This window comes from Colletotrichum abscissum (genome assembly GCF_030869225.1).
Source record: "Colletotrichum abscissum strain IMI 504890 chromosome Unknown Scaffold_2.1, whole genome shotgun sequence".
Lineage (NCBI taxonomy): Eukaryota > Fungi > Ascomycota > Sordariomycetes > Glomerellales > Glomerellaceae > Colletotrichum > Colletotrichum abscissum.
The window spans coordinates 714,560-730,456 of record NW_026850098.1 but is presented as its reverse complement, the minus strand read 5'-3'; the positions used below and the strand labels follow the sequence as shown (position 1 = coordinate 730,456).

The window sequence follows — 15,897 nt, the reverse complement described above, 5'->3', positions numbered from 1 at the left end:
AAGGGTAAAGAGGGAGGCTAAGGCTCGCCCATAGTACTTAATTACGGTCCTAATACTTATAAACGGTATAAAAAAAGCTTAATTTACTAATATATATTTAGAATTTTAGATTTAGTAGCGTTATGTTACTAATAATCGAATTCGTAGTTATAAGGTCGAAAAGTCGAAGTCTAGAAAATCGTCTAAATTAGGTAATCCGTCGTGGGGGGTAATCCGTCGTATGGGGTGGTGTCTTACATCGAGCCTCGAATGTGACATCGACCATATTAGATCGCTGACGCTATGGTGTTTTGGCCGGGGGTCAAACAACGACAGAGATCTGCACGCCAAAACAATCAAAAAACCGTTGCAAAAAAAGAACCTTCTGGCACAATCTGTCAAATGCCCGCAGGATCGCTGCCTTGACGCCGTTTACACGCCATCCGGACCGACATAACGTACGCTAAAACTAGCTAAATATGTTTTGGCACATGGTACGGACGACGGTGCCAAGTTTCACATCCACATTTGCTAGCACGCCCTGGGCCCTGCGACCACGGAGTGCAGAGTCTCAGCTTTGTTCGGATACAGATGGTGGACAGCAAGTGTGGGCAATATTCACGTCACGACGTACGACTCAGTCGTCCCCGTTCCGCATGACATCGAATTTCCATCTCCAAGGACCATAGCATCCAAAGCAGGTCAAGAGTCCGAAGCTGGTGAGGCTTAAAGAAAATGTCAGCATAAGCCTCCCCGACAATAAGGCTATTCTAGGCATGATCAACCAGCTTCATCCCGCTGATGACTCCCTCAAATCCACTGCCTCCGACTGCTGCCAACGGCGCCTCTACCGCAATGGGCTGCCAGACAAACCGGGCTCCGTTCCAGCCCATTATTGTCAAAAACTCCTTGGGCTCGCCGTCCCCAACGTCCAAGAACGTCTGCCTCCCCCTGCCAATGAGGCTCGCGTTTGTCCACGACCCCACGGGGAACGTGTAATTGAGCGCGTAAGTGCTCTCCCCTGAAAAGAGCATGACGGCGTCCACAGTCCCATTGCCAAACCATAATCCGCTGTCTCCACCGCTGAGGATGGCTCCCTTGGCGGCGGACGTGGGCTTGATCGAGAAAGAAAGAGTGTAATTCCTCCCCTTTTGCGTCAGCGGAGTCGTGATGCTACACGCAGACGCCAGAATGGCACCTTCATCGCCCATCGCGCACGTCGAGGTTGCATGGTAGTTGTTGCCCGACAAATCTTCAACAGCTGTGCCGTTGCTACCTCGTCCCTGCTTGAAGTCGTATTCAACGATCGTCGATCCTGTGGATGCGATTCTTCGATCAAGGTTCTGCCCCGGCGCGAGAGGCTGCAACGCAGAGAAAAGGCCTTGGTAATCAGCCTCAGCAACTTCGCCTCCCCACTGCTTATCCGCGAGAGCAGGCAGGCCATCCCTCCATTGGTAGTATCCCTCCGTCACCGTCGTTGCATTCGGGCCAAAATCGTTCCATTGCGGCGCAATATGGCCCAGGAGCGATGCACTGTCCCTTGCGGCATTGTTAGATGCATTCGTGCGATCAAATATATTTGGCGAAAATGGTGATCCATCGGGCGAGCCATTAAAGATGAATTCTAAGCTGAGTTCATGCTGTTCGCCAGGTCAGTCCGGTCACCACATCAACACAAACCCGCTCCGTTCGATTACTTACACCATACCACTCGCTCCACTTTCCAACCGTGTAGATGTAGTCGCCCGAGTTGAGTACCTCGTACCCGTTGTTGACAAAGTCGTAGAGCGGGTTCGCCTCAAAGTTGGCCCAGTGCTGAATCGAAACGGACTTGTTGACGGTTCCGCCGACTGACGGCGCAAAAGTTCCCCAGATTCTGACCTTCTTACCGGATGTGCTTGTGATGTAGTCGTTCATCTCGTCCACAAATCGCGTGTACTCGGCAACCAGGGCGCTGAATGATGAGCACATGCTTGGAAACTGCCACTTTCCGGGGGCGACGTGACTTACTCTTCACTCAGCGTCGGATCGACATACTCATCGGCACCGATCGAGACCGTCTTGGTATGGAACCATGGCAGGAAAATCTCCCAGATCTTCTTCACCATCGGTATCGTCTCCGGGTTTGAGATATTCAGCAAGCTCAAGTCGCTCAACAATCCCAGCTCGGGCTTCCACTGCGAAATCACGAGCGCGTGCCCGGGAGCCTCGATCTCCGGCAGAATCGTCACACCGCGCGCTGCGCACTTCGCTTGAATGTCGTCGAAGACGTCCCGCGTGTAGCTCTCATTTGCGCGCCTATTGAGGCCCTCGAGGGCTGGATCGTCGGAATTCAACCGGAAGGCAGCATAAAGTGAAAGCATACGCTCGCGTGAGTAGATGGCGACATTGTTGTACAGATTGTCTGAGAGGTGCAGCTGGAAAGTGTTTTGTTTGAAGAAGGACATGTAAGCGCACATTTCGATGAGGAATTCGGCTGGGTAATAGTGTCTGGCGATATCGAGCTAACATAGTGCATAGGCAGTCAGCTTGCGGTTCTCTTCGCTTCGGCATCCGGCCGAGGGTCGGTCACGTTTCCCGCAATACGCGCTCCGGCTCGGGCGGAAGGATTCTCTCACCATCATTCCCCGGGTTCCCCATCCGGGGCTATCTGTCCCGTACCCCAGCTTCAGCTCCCCGTTTCCGAGGACGAGCTGCTGTAGGACCGTCCGAGTACCCCACCACACGCCCAGCGGGCTTGCACCTGTGATGAGCACACCGTCGATCGTGACATTGAGAGAGTATCCCTCGGACGTCTCGCGCCCAGCAGCATCTTTGTAGAGGCTTGCATCGTCGGCTAGCGTCAGGAAAATGGCTCCTTGCTCCGGGGCATCGCCTAGCTCGATTGGAATATCGAGTTTTAGCGACGAGGCGAGGTCTTCCCCGAAGGTTGCAGCAAAGGCATGCAGAGTTGGCGGGATGAGTGTTTGGCCTTTGTCGTCGACGGAGTCTGCGTAGGCTGACGAGACTATGATCTTGGAGAGAGAAGAGGCGGAGATGGTGCCGCCTGTTGTAGTGTAGGGTGCTGTTGGAAGGCCTGGGAGAAAGTCTGCTCCCGCTGTGGCCGCGAGAGAGACGAGGACGGTGGCGAGGAACCGCATCGTGAGGGTCGATCAATGGCTTTCGGTCACGATGTTTGGGTTGGGTTGCTATTCCCCTTCCCCAATTGCAGGATAAGACGTTCTATAAGTACGGCAGGACAGAATCTTGGCTTCAATGGACATTTCAATCTTATCATCAGAGCATCGTGGGTATGACGCGACGGGACGTGACCTCGGCGCGCGGGGGCTCGGAGCCGGATGGGATGTTTGGTGAGGGGAACCCAGCTTGCGCGACACCCCCGGCGCGAACCATGGTGACATAACTTTGTGATGAGAGCTGTGCGATTGTAGAAGGTAGTAGCCGGATCTGCGTCGTTGGGATCTTACCCCTCAGGTGATGGAAACATTGCAAACAATTTGGGGATATGAAAGCCATAGTGATAGAAACCAACATCGCAACGTGGGTGGAACTCGGTTCCTGGGGCCACACGCTCGGAAGTTACGAGGCTAGCCAGATACTGCTTGCAGTTCCGTCAATCCAACAATTGGAACGACTCTGGTAGTGTGCTCAAGCTCACAACAACTGTGATCTGTTGGTGTGATGGCAACGTTGCAATCAATTATCTCTCCCTTTTTTGCAGTTCATCCCCCCTGATTAAATGTTCCAATCTCTCTCCCCGCGCTTAATGAGTGGGGACCGGGAGAGGCAGACTGCTACTGCGGAGTCGTTGTTCCGGTGCTCCGTTGGACGGCGGCGGGGAAGTCGGACAGGGGCCGGGCCGGGGTTGATGACTGTGGACGACGTTGCGTGGTCTATGAATTGTGTATTTCAGTTTGCTGGACCGTTGCACGCGTGCAATTGATAAAAGGGTCGTACATGATGATTAGAGATGAGGTTATCCGACTCAGCAGAGACAGCTAGCTCACATTTCGATTGTGCTATTCACATCTTGTTCCAAACTCAAGAATGTGCTGTGTTCATGTTTTTGAAAGAGATTAGGCATGTAACACGTCTCGTCAGTGACGTGTACGTGTCGTGCAGTCACATATAGGGCATCAAAATACATAATGAAAGTTGATTGTCTATCAAGAATGGGAATAAAGTCGAAGCCAGCTTCCCGTGAACCGGTTGGTATTCGTGATGAGTATTATGGGACACCCATATATATAAGGTCACGTGTCGAGCGGTGAGGCCTGGGATCGTTGACTATATAATAACAAAAAGAGTTCACCCCCCCGGTGCCGAATTGGGGGCTACATCTCTTGGTGCTCACACTGGGAATCGAACTCGAACTCGTAGCCTGTCGTCGAGTAGGCTTTGGGCGTAATTTGATTATTGACCGTAGACCACTCCACCACCCAGCCAGTTTGACCTGACCCGTCGACCTAGACGGGCGCCTCCTGGCTGGTGACGGGATTGGACTTGGGGGTCCCTAGATAGCCTTACACCCGGCCATCGTCCCTTCCCTACTGGTCGTCGAATGGTCTTGCAAAGTCGTACGGGTGCATATTCACACATTGCCCGACGTTTGGATCCGCCCTGGAAAGTCTCCATGGTCAGAAATCTATTGAATCTTTCTAGCAAAGATGCGAGCCCGTTTGGGAAAACTCACGAGTATTCCCAATTCCAATACTTCCTCCGGCCGCCGCGCTCGCAGCCGGCCTCTGCCTTCATGCCGCTATAGCATTCTTCTATATCGATGTCGCGTTGGTCACCATTCCCGATATACTAGCGCTACGTCAGCGATAAAATAGAGTCAGGAAGAATTCCCTCCATCATTCATACGAGATGAAGATGCAGAAGGAACGAAACACGACTTGATCTCTGTCTTACCGAAAGCTCAAAATCCCACTTTCTACCCTTCGTATCCATGATGCAGATTCGGCGGAATTCATTCTTTACATAGCTGCCCGATAGCTGAGCGCACACGATTCTCAAGTCGACTGGGGTGTTGTTGTTAACGTCGTATTCGCCTGTCATGCCGTTCTTGTTACATTCGGCAAGTACTGTTGGATCAAAAGCGAAGATGGTCGCGATAAGCAGAGACTGGATGGTTTTCATGACGGGCAACGAGGGAACGACTGGATGAGTGAATAATTAGGAATTTGGGAAAGGGGAAGAGAATCAATTACTAAGAGAGAGCAAGATGTTCGCCCTTTAGTATTTGCGTGCAATGCAGGCCATGCAACTTCTTTATATCAGTGATGAATTGAACTTGACTCCCCCAAGGTGAGGTACAAAGGGTTAGAGGCAGTTGCCGCTTAAAGACGTCAGCATTTCGTGGTGCCACAGATGCTTTAGTGTCAAGTTACAAGGGAACTTGGGTGAGCCCCAAACTCAGAATGGTTCAACAGCAATCAACGCTGGGCGGATGAGTCTCTTTACCCATAGGTAGCAAGGGAATAGGTTGTGTGACATACTTACACAGTACAGCACCTGACAACGGCTTAGTCCTCATATGGCTTCCTTCAGCATTGCCTCGATTGGGCGAGTCGACGATGTCGGGGCCACCCCAGGGGCACTTCTCCGCCTCCTGAGTCGGGACTTTTTGTACATTTCCTAGGACCTCGGCGACGAGATCCTCGGATGACGCCGAGTACCCAGGCACGCCTATGTGCTACAAAGGCTTCCCTGCGATTTTGCTCCGCATGACACGGCTTTGGCACCGAGCGCCGTACATGGGAGATGAGGGCACATGTGTTCTTTCAGGTGTTTCTCCCTTGACTCTCCCACTCGCACGATCGGGCCCTTGCCTCCTACCTACGTATGCTCTTTCAAGTTTGGAGGCTGAAGTGGAAACTCCAGATGCGGAGTGTGCACTCCAGTTGCATTAGCTTGTTCCTCGACGATATAAGTCTGCATAAGGACCCTGCGTAGGCATCTTTGATTAGTCTGAGAAACAGAGTCAGCCCATCTCGAAACTCATATGAAAGCTTGCGTACTTGTGTGATGCATCTCTAGCTCTCCTAGCACCACCACCGCCAGACATCTCAAGATGAATTCCATATTCTCTCAACTAGCAGGACTCCTTTTACTCGTCGTAGCGATTGGCCTTGTAGAGGCAGCACCTGCCATAGCCGGATCACGAACCCTTACGTCCTACCCGGGCTCCAAATTGAGTTTCTACAGATTCGCGATGCCAATCAACCGGACTCTAGTTACTGGGAAGTTTGGAAACCCTGTTCTCGTTACTGACGCTCGAAAGTCGTTTTCTCCTGAGACACAAGAACTGCGCAAGGAACGAGTCGAAACTTTTGTTGCTAAAAACTCCACCGTAAGGCCGCATGTCGGCAACAAAGTGGATGGGAACAAGCCAAGGATTGCCTTCAGGTGAGTCACCTTTCTGAATATACGAGATAACACAGAAGAGGTACTGATGGATGACAGGACACGCCAAACCTTTTCAAGTAGCATCCGCGCCAGATCAAAGCCTGGAGCATTCCCCTGGGCGGGTCTCAACCCCCAAGGAACATACCCTTGGACCAAATCAATTCTATGCATGGCGATCTGCGAAAGGAACACATATCACATGAGAGATATCCTAAAGGGAAATGGAAGGTGGCAAGCGTGAGTGAAATCTTTTGAGTTTCGGACCTTTTTACTCAGTCATTCCCATAGTAGGCCATCTTGATTTAGTTGGCTGACTTGACTCGCGATGAAGATGTTTACTGAAGTGCAAGTCTGATGGATCCATGACTGATGTTGTTGGCGAGATCTATGGGGCAAGTTTCAAGGAGGATTTCGCTCCCTTGGCTTACTACAAAGGGTATCTGGATTACGTCTCTGGCAAAACTGGCGTGGTGGAACAGAAGATGGAGTGGAGGGCCGCGTATTAAGCAACGAGTTACGTCCATCATCTCATGACCCAAAGGACCTGTGAAGTAAGTTCACTCAGACGACATAAAAGGGAACATGCTTCACACTAGATTTGTATTGAATATCTTGTACGAGCACAGTAGGTGCTGGCGTAGTAGGTTGTGAGATTATGTCTATCAAACCCGGGAGGGAAAAGCCATTGGGGGCAGCCGAATTCCAAGGTTTTGCCACATTCATATGCCATTGAAAGCACTCCCGTGGCCATCGCATCGATGTCTGAATCAAATCAGAGGAGCTGAGACGTAAACCCACATGGCGCCTTGTTCGTAAGCCGGCATGCCTCCCTGAACGGTGTTGTCGGATCTCCAGCAGCGATCCATGATGCGTCCAGCAGTGCGGGCAACGTTGTTACTGGATGGCGAACAGAGTTAGTCCCATCTATACGAATCTTTTGAACTAAGAGACTGAATTCAACATACCAGTTGGTGCTCACTTCTCCAGCTCCACTGCCACTTCCAACAATTTGCGCATTACCAGCGGTACACATCGCCGTCGCTGTTCTAGTCCCGCAATTTGCGTTGAGACCGGCAAGGTAGTTAATACACGTCACAGCATCAGGTGCCTATGGAGTGTTAGTCTTGACTTCATATTCAATGAAGGTCACCGAGCTTCGCATACCCAAGCGGAAGGCTTGCCATCGTTGCATACGAGAAACTGCTCCTGTCTCTTATCAAGTGAGCCATCTACAAACATAATGTTAGCATGCATACACCCAACATTGACATTCAGGTAGAGACAATTAATGGGGATAAAAGATCTACCTTTGTGAGCCGCTGCGGATTTGGCCGCAGCTTCAAGGGCTTCGTCGACGGATAAAGCGCTTTCAGGGTCGGCAATGATTGTCTCAACCCAATGTTCCCAGGACCAGTCACCCACAGCAACTGCATCCCGAGAGTCTACAAGAGGAGCAGGAGAAGCAGCTGCGAGAGCCACCAGGAAGAGCAAAGTGACTGAAGAAAGGGCGATTTGGACCATTGTGAAAGGATTGTCTGGAAGCTGTGTTTAGAGATCTGTGTGAAAAGGGTAGTTTATGATCAACTTCAGGCAGTAGGTGCCTAGGGTTTATATAGTCGTTAGCTCCAGTATGGAATCAAAACATGTGGCAACACGAAAAACCTGCCATACTGAATACTCGTGTCTCTCGCCATGGTCTTCTCGATTGCTACATGGAGTTGGCATTGGCATTGGCACGATAACTCAATGTATCATCGCTGGATAGGCCGTGCCTCCTCTGGTACTGGAGCTCAGTATGGGAAGCTTACGTCTCTGCATGATTCACTGTGCCATGACCTTGCGTAAACGAGGTCGTCAGACTGACCTGACTTTTTGATCGGCCGTCTTTACTATGCGTCAAATTTTCACTACTTAGGTGGCCGATCGGCCACAAAAAGCGATCCATGAAGTAGTTTAGAAGTTGACGCCAAGAACCATTGAACCAAAGTCCCTTCGCTTACCTCTTAGTCTGAGCTAGCAGGCGGCCGACCGACGTTTTGATAGTATCCTGCGAGCTTCAAGAATGGTAGCATCCGCTGTGACGCTGACCGAATACGAGAATTGAGCTTCAAACAATTTGCCCGTGATTCTTTCCGTTCCGAACTCTGGCACCCGCCATAACAACGCAATTCAGTAGCCTGATCGAGCCTTGGTTCCTTCAATGGAACCAATTACGTTGGATCAGGTCTTTCTAGTCTTGCACTCGTCATATTATCTGAGTTTCAATTCGTCTGATCGGTTTAGGTGGAGGAAACAGGGCCCCCTTGCCCCTAAGCAAGGAAGAACAGAAAGTGAAAGCCACCCGGCCAAGACTCTTCAACCTTGCTTCTCGCCATCAATTGGAACCCACTTGTGATATCAAATAAGCATATCAAGAACTCTAGTCAGCATGTGCGGGAGCTTAGTGGCGTTGCATAGATGTAATTGGCGCATGAAGAGTGGCAGTACTTGGCAATATCGCCTGTTGCTGCGACGAATGACTTAGTCCCTTGGGTCCTAGAGCGTTACTGGCGTATGTGATGTTTCTGGGTGTTCCATCAACTTTTAATCTGAACTGGTTTCGACCTCTTGTATGCTTAGCAGTCACTCTCCATATGAACGAGGAGGGTGGAGGAATGAAAGTCCACAAATCGAGCGAAGACCACGGCGGAAGCTGACATGACACCTGGGGTTTCTAACAATTGGGCACTCCAAAACACGCAGTCAAGCAGACAACATCCATAAAGACACTTCGAGGTATTGCCGTAGTTCCATTGATCAATCGTCGAGCCGTGTCTGCTCCTATTGAACTGTCAACTTGATGAACTCATGCCAGTCAAGTCGCCGAATTGCACTTTCTCAACTACCTATTCAAAGCCCGCAACAATCTTGTGGCGCCTCACAACTCTGTAGTTGCCAAATTGAGGGCAAAGTACCGTTTGACAGTCGACTTTCGTCAGTGCACTGGTCCTAGTATCACCGAGATCAGTAGTCCTGCATTGAAGTTGCGCGTATCCGGCGTATTTGGCGTGTCTTCCCTGTGACCGGGCCGGTCGCCCCACTTCGCGCCGAAGTTGTCGTGCTGTGAAGGATCTCCATCCGTGACTCCCTGAGTCATCGTTCAGAGCACATATGTATATTTGAATCTTGATCTGAACATCGGAAACGTTGCAAACATTGACCAAAACTTGGCAAATTAGGCCTTCATTACCAAGACCTACCAGAACCATGGACCCTCCCGTTGGACCTCTCGTAGCCTCCGCCGACCCGGCAACGGCTCCGTCCCATACCCCGCTTCACGGCCGATACACCTCCGTGGTCCCGTTGCAACCATCGCATGCGCAGGCTATCTTCAAGCACCTCGGCCGAGAAGAAAACGCTTGGCGCTGGACATACCTCTTCAATGAGCCTTTCCTCGAGATCGAAGAATGTGAGGCAGCTTTCGAGGAGTGGAGCGTCTCCCAAGACCCGTTGTACTTCACTGTATTATCCGGCCCAGCATCGGATCCATCATCCGAGCCAGTGGGTGTAATGGCATATCTCTCCATCGTTCCGGCTCATAGACGTATCGAGATTGGATGCATAATTTTCAGTGAGCATCTGAAGCAAACGCGTGCCGCCACTGAGGCCCAGTACCTTCTCATGAAGAATGCTTTCGAGGGCCTGGGCAACTACAGACTCGAATGGAAGGCCAATCATTTGAACAAGCCGAGTCTCGCAGCTGCTGCGCGGTTAGGATATACTTATGAAGGCATTTTCAGGTAAGAGTTCTATGAAAACTATTCTCGGTCAAGGACTGACAACCGGCAGAAAGCACATGGTCGCCAAGGGAAGACGTAGAGATACAGCTTGGTTCAGCATCACAGATGATGAGTGGCCAGTGGTCAAAACCGGCCTGGAAACGTGGTTGAGCGAAGAAAACTTTGACGAGAATGGTAAACAGCGCAAAGGTCTGAAGCAGTGCCGAGAAGCAGTGAAGATATAAAGAGGAGCTTTGCAGCTTGGTTTTCGGAAGTTCTAGTTAGGAGGTAAGAGAGGAGCCGTCAAGCGCAAGGTAGCATAGAAAGGGTGACCAGGTTATTAGACGCAGACAAATGATAACGTTAGTAATGCTTCCGGCGCAACCCATGCTGATTGAAAACTGCATCGGATATGCAAGTGCTATTTCGAACCAAGTAAATAGCTCGCTTCCACTGAGAGCGAAGGTGATGACGGAAATGCGTCATGGCTCCAACTCCGCCGGTCTTGGCCTTGGTGATCCTGCATCTCCCCCGCAGTTGACTTGGAGCTCAACATGACAAGATCGGTGCTTCGGGATTTTAGGCTAAAGCCACAATTCTCCGTGTAGGGGTTTCCACGGCGCCGGTCTCTCGGAAAAGCGCCGCACCGTTGCCCGCGATCTTGTGAACGACTTTCCACCGCTGCTAGGATTTCTTCCGTGGTGTGGAAATCGACTCCAGAACGATGCAGGTTTTCCATGAGCGCTGCGGGGTTACCTGAGTTACGGGCCCCTGAAAGTCATAATAACATGATGACCAGCTCATAATTACTTGCCAAAGAGCCTGGTAGTTTGCTAGCTTTTTCATCATGAAGTCCGGACTCCTAGCTTTAGCAATAGCCCTCTTCGGAGTTGTCCGAGCTGAGAACTCAACCTTTCAAAACCCCATCATTAGCGGCTTCAACCCTGACCCCAGCTGCATCTTTGTTCCAGATTTGAACAATACCTTCTTCTGTGTCACGTCCAGTTTCCTGGTTTTCCCTGGCCTACCCATCCACGCAAGTCGAGACCTGGTGCACTGGAAGCATGTTTCCAACGCATTCAGTCGAGCAGACCAGCTGCCAGGTCTAGCTTTTCTGCCAAAGGCAACCAGTGGCATCTACGCACCCACATTGCGATTCCATGAGGGCATCTTCTACCTTTTATGTACTCTTGTAAATCAGCAACTCCCGAGAACAAATGACAGTCGTTGGGACAACTTTATCCTTACATCAACAGACCCATACAGCTCAGATTCTTGGTCGGATCCCGTTCATTTCAGCTTCCCCGGGTTCGACCCTTCACCATTTTGGGACGATGACGGCAAGACGTACGTCTCGGGTGCTCACACAGCCGCGTACTACCCAGGTATAATGCACGCGCCGCTCGATCTGGAGACTGGAGAGATCGGAGACATCATCATGCCCTGGAATGGTACCGGCGGGCGGTCTCCCGAGGCACCTCACATCTGGAAGCGTGATGGGTGGTACTATCTACTCCTTGCTGAGGGTGGCACCCGTGAAAATCACATGGTCACAATGGCTCGATCAAAGAGCCTAGAGGGACCTTACGATCCAGCACCGGCAAACCCACTGTTGACTTCTGCAAACGATACTACCTCCTACTTCCAAGCTGTCGGGCACGCAGATTTGTTCCAAGATGCTGATGGAAATTGGTGGTCCGTCGCCCTAGCAGTTCGCGCTGGCGGCACCTATGGCCAGGACCCCGGAGCATACTTTGGCAACCTGCCGATGGGCAGAGAGACGGTACTTACGCCCGTCACCTGGGAGAGGGATGAGTTCCCAGTGTTTACGCCGGTCACTGGCAATGTCTCTGGCTGGTCGCTACCCGCAAAAGCTATCCCAGATGAGGGAGAAGGTCAACTCAGCGACGCAGACGATGTTATCACCTTTCCGCCGGGAAGCAGTCTGCCTATTCATTTTATCCATTGGCGCCTGCCAAAGGCTAGAAACTACGCGGTCTCGCCACCAGGTCACTGGAATACACTGGCGCTGAAGTCTTCGGTACTCAATCTCACGGCTTTCGACGCTGACTTTGCCTTGGGTCGTGGTCAGACTTTTGTCGGACGGCGTATGGCTCATTCGCTCTTCAAATTCCGTGTTGATGTCGACTGGGCAACGTCATTGACGAAGGAAGAGATGGAGGTCGGCGTCTCAATTGTCCAAGATCAAGCACAACACTTTGATCTTGGTATTGTCATGTTGAAGCCAGAGGGAAGTGAGGATCTTCGACCGCATCTTCGGTATCGTGGTATCTCGGAAACACCGTATAGGGCAGTCGAACATCCGCCTAATGGGATTTACCCACTTCCTGGTGGTTGGGCTGGGCAGAAGATTTCGCTCCAGATTGAGGCTGTTAACAGCACTCATTTCGCATTTTCTTCCGGCCTTGCGGGTCTCAGGGAAGACTTCGATCTGAGAGTCTTCGGATATTGCAAGGGGACCGAGTTGGTTCCTTACTACTCTGGTAGGCTCACCCACCATGAGGACAATTGGAACCCATATTGACAATTATGATTCTAGGTTCCGTGGTTGGCGTGTACGCAACATCTAATGGGAAGCATGGAGAGCAGGCGTTTGAGACATACATCTCCAACTGGCGGTACAGGGGAATCCGACAGCTCAAAAGCCAGAAGGATGTCGACGATGCTGACAACTCTAATGCTTAGGGTGGTATGGCCGAGGCCTTTCCACCATTTGCAATACCACTGTCATCCTACTTTATGAGACGATGTTCAAAATTCTCCTTGACCATGGGTCTTGCCAAGAGCTGCCCCGCAAGCTGTCTGTGTGGGAGCCGGAGCCCCCCTAAGACCCATTTCTCCGAAGCAACCCATCATCAAGTCGCAACATGTGAATTGGAGCAATTCCATCATCGGTTGTAGGCTCCAATCGTCTGCTAGCTTGAGGTAACATCGTGTCAGCTGCCAGGCTTCGGAGTCAAGATTCCACCGACGGCCCTGAGCCCAGCTTGCTGCGCTCGTAAATTGCCTGGCAGTTGGATAATCCTGCTTAAGACAAGGACTCTGAAGAACACATTCAAATGCCGCCACACCTCGGTAGGTCCACGGATGGCGTCTATAAGACCTATCGGACTATGATCGCCCAAGCATTGAAGACTTCTGGAACTATCGGTCAAAGCGGGGGACCCTGAACCCTGAAATCACCAATACCACCTTGCGACCAATATCGTCGGTGCCAGTGTCGAGCTCGGGACGGTCGGACGCCAAGTTTGAAACGTGAAACTCTAAACCATAGTATATAAGAAGCTACGCTCTTGCGCGCCGCGAGGCTTTTCGTCGCTTGTGCAATCACGATCAACAATAGACAGACTCAAACATCAAACGACGTAGGCATTAAAGTAATCAGAGTAAAAGATGGCGACAGCGTTTTTGATGGGCGGCTACAACTTCAAGCCGGACTCTGATATCCCAGACTTGACAGGAAAGGTCGTTCTCGTCACCGGTGGAAATGCCGGCCTCGGACTGGAGACGATCCGACAGATTGCAAAGCACAACCCTAGGCATATCTATCTCGCAGGACGCTCAAAGGAAAAGGGCGAGGCCGCAATCGAAGCACTGAGGAAAGAAGGCTCCAGCGTCGCGCCAATTTCTCACCTGCCGCTTGAATTGTCCTCATTTGAAAGCATCAAAGCTGCCGCTAAACAGTTCAATGAGTCTTCTTCTCGGCTGGACCTTCTCGTCAATAATGCTGGAATCATGGCGACGCCGGAGGGCCTCACAAAGGAGGGTTACGAGATCCAATTCGGAACAAACCACATGGGTCATGCGCTCTTTACTCAACTCCTGATGCCTACCTTGAAGAAGACGGCGACCGAGAACCCCGACGTGAGGGTCGTGTTCCTCTCCTCGGGCGCGGAAGGCTGGGCGCCCAAAGATATTTACCAGTTCGACAAGCTCAAGACCCAGATGCCCGAAACCCCCAGCCGCTTTCGTTACGGCATTTCAAAGGTGGCGAACATTCACTACGCCGCTGCCCTCGCCGAGCGGCATCCGGAGCTCAAAATTGTCAGCGTGCACCCGGGTATCGTCGACACAAATCTGGCACAATCCATCATCAGCAAATCCAACTTCGTCTTAGGCACGATTGTGTATCTCGGCACTAAGATCGTAGCCGTCAGTCCACAGAAGGGCGCGCTGAACCAGCTCTGGGCATCCTTCAGTCCAGACGTCAAGAGCGGCACCTTTTACTTCCCAGTTGGTGTCACCGGTAAAGGTACGAGATTGAGCAAGGACAAAGACAAAAGGGAGGAGTTATGGAAATGGACCGAAGACGAACTCCGGAGTCATTTGTAGGGGGATATCCGCAACTGGCCGAGCAGAAAAGAGACAGCTCACAAAAGACCAAATCCACCACCATTCACCAAACAAGACTTCGTATTTTCTTTTTCCTTCTAGCGTAATGCGGAGACAGAAATAAAGTGTTCCAAGGACCGGCAGTTTCATGTATGTTGAATCTCCATGGCCAGAATCCGGTGGCTAAAGTGTCTAAGTTTGAATGATGCTGCATGAACCACTACCAAGTCGGTTTTTGCTGCCGTTCGAAATTGCACCGTGAGTTGGCAAAAACTACTCGAGTCGGTTAGATCCAATCCATTAGCCCACTATGAATCAGCAGAATCCGACGCTAAAAGCAGGTGAGTCGCAAAGTTCGGAACCCGATTGAAAAGGGCCCAAGGGGCCCCCTGGTCCAAGTAGATGACGGAAATGTCCACCGTCGGATCAAGCCCGAAGTTCACCCAAGTTCATTCGTCTAAACCTGTCACTGATAACTTGCCCGTCTTCAAGTGAGCTTAATTCGGAGCCGAGAATAGGAGGCCTGCTCGCCCCTTACAGCTTCCCGCCGGCTGACAGGGAAAGTATACGCGCAAGTCCGTATCCGCCGAAAGGAGAGGCTCTGTCCCCACAAGGCAAGCGGCTTGTCGGTCGTCGGATGCTTGGATTGCAATCAGGGCTTTAAGGTTAATCGCACCCCTTTAGGTAAAGCCCGGGCTCTCCGATGCTCGTTCGTCATCAAATTCTTAACGAGACGACCGCGGGATCAGCCTCATGTTATGAGAGGCAGGAGTTCACTTTCAACAGGAATTGTTCCTGCAACGACCAGTGTCGTTGGCGGAGCATAAACATGCCATTCTGGAGCAAGTTGGAAGATGCACAACGCCTTGTCACATTCCTGCAGAATCCTTACCTCACCTCCGTTCTTGGCATTTCTTTTCTGTGGGAACTTCCCCTTTCAAACAACTTTTACACAGGCACACAAGGAAACACTGGGTCAGCCGCAGCGACTGGTGGGTAAAATACCGTGATTTTCTGGGTCTTCTTGGATCCCAAGAGTTCCATGATCGGATCGATCGGCAAATCAAGCCTATGCCAAGATGAAGCCAAGATGCCACTCAGATTGGAAATCCTACCTAAAGAGGCAGCTTCTTCATTGCCGCCACGCGTCAGAAGTGGTGAAATCGACTCAGCCAGATGGTCTGGAAGTCTTGGAAGGTGATCTATGATTATGTCTCGGTATTCCGCTGGTAGGGCGGCTGACACCGGCTTGGGGCGTAGGTTCCCGTCAGCCCTGTTCGTCCCAAGTCCACAACGACCGGGTATGATCCCATCGTCAGACCTGGGTCATCGGATAGTGGGCGAGCACCTCTTCTAATATTCTGCTCCCCACGTGCTAGCTTCGTGCCGCGGGCTT

General features: G+C 51.3%; 7 protein-coding genes across 7 annotated transcripts; 4 read left to right on the top strand and 3 right to left on the bottom strand.

Moving 5' to 3' along the window:
- Nucleotides 1–749: 749 nt before the first annotated feature.
- Nucleotides 750–3,119, bottom strand: CABS01_00944 (glycosyl hydrolase family 20; the record flags this gene model as incomplete). The annotated part of the gene is made up of 4 exons (XM_060534325.1): nucleotides 750–1,619; nucleotides 1,681–1,933; nucleotides 1,990–2,483; nucleotides 2,598–3,119. 4 exons carry the CDS (start codon nucleotides 3,117–3,119, stop codon nucleotides 750–752), a joined length of 2,139 nt encoding a protein of 712 aa, XP_060401403.1.
- A 1,194-nt stretch (nucleotides 3,120–4,313) lies between these two features.
- On the bottom strand, nucleotides 4,314–5,668 carry CABS01_00943 (uncharacterized protein; the record flags this gene model as incomplete). The annotated part of the gene is made up of 6 exons (XM_060534324.1): nucleotides 4,314–4,445; nucleotides 4,561–4,624; nucleotides 4,673–4,788; nucleotides 4,894–5,141; nucleotides 5,281–5,355; nucleotides 5,485–5,668. Coding segments are annotated over 6 exons (819 nt in total), but the record flags the coding sequence as incomplete, so codon positions are not given.
- Nucleotides 5,669–6,589: 921 nt separating this feature from the next.
- On the top strand, nucleotides 6,590–6,896 carry CABS01_00942 (uncharacterized protein; the record flags this gene model as incomplete). The annotated part of the gene is made up of 2 exons (XM_060534323.1): nucleotides 6,590–6,627; nucleotides 6,722–6,896. The coding sequence occupies 2 exons, from the start codon at nucleotides 6,590–6,592 to the stop codon at nucleotides 6,894–6,896; spliced, it is 213 nt and encodes a 70-aa protein (XP_060401401.1).
- A 261-nt stretch (nucleotides 6,897–7,157) lies between these two features.
- On the bottom strand, nucleotides 7,158–7,911 carry CABS01_00941 (uncharacterized protein; the record flags this gene model as incomplete). The annotated part of the gene is made up of 4 exons (XM_060534322.1): nucleotides 7,158–7,287; nucleotides 7,356–7,498; nucleotides 7,555–7,619; nucleotides 7,698–7,911. The coding sequence occupies 4 exons, from the start codon at nucleotides 7,909–7,911 to the stop codon at nucleotides 7,158–7,160; spliced, it is 552 nt and encodes a 183-aa protein (XP_060401400.1).
- A 1,725-nt stretch (nucleotides 7,912–9,636) lies between these two features.
- Nucleotides 9,637–10,393, top strand: CABS01_00940 (acetyltransferase; the record flags this gene model as incomplete). Its single annotated transcript, XM_060534321.1, has 2 exons — nucleotides 9,637–10,169; nucleotides 10,219–10,393. The coding sequence occupies 2 exons, from the start codon at nucleotides 9,637–9,639 to the stop codon at nucleotides 10,391–10,393; spliced, it is 708 nt and encodes a 235-aa protein (XP_060401399.1).
- A 602-nt stretch (nucleotides 10,394–10,995) lies between these two features.
- CABS01_00939 (beta-xylosidase) lies at nucleotides 10,996–12,854 on the top strand (the record flags this gene model as incomplete). Its single annotated transcript, XM_060534320.1, has 2 exons — nucleotides 10,996–12,652; nucleotides 12,709–12,854. 2 exons carry the CDS (start codon nucleotides 10,996–10,998, stop codon nucleotides 12,852–12,854), a joined length of 1,803 nt encoding a protein of 600 aa, XP_060401398.1.
- Nucleotides 12,855–13,562: 708 nt separating this feature from the next.
- Nucleotides 13,563–14,501, top strand: CABS01_00938 (short chain dehydrogenase; the record flags this gene model as incomplete). The annotated part of the gene is made up of 1 exon (XM_060534319.1): nucleotides 13,563–14,501. One exon carries the CDS (start codon nucleotides 13,563–13,565, stop codon nucleotides 14,499–14,501), a length of 939 nt encoding a protein of 312 aa, XP_060401397.1.
- Between the last annotated feature and the right edge of the window lie 1,396 nt (nucleotides 14,502–15,897).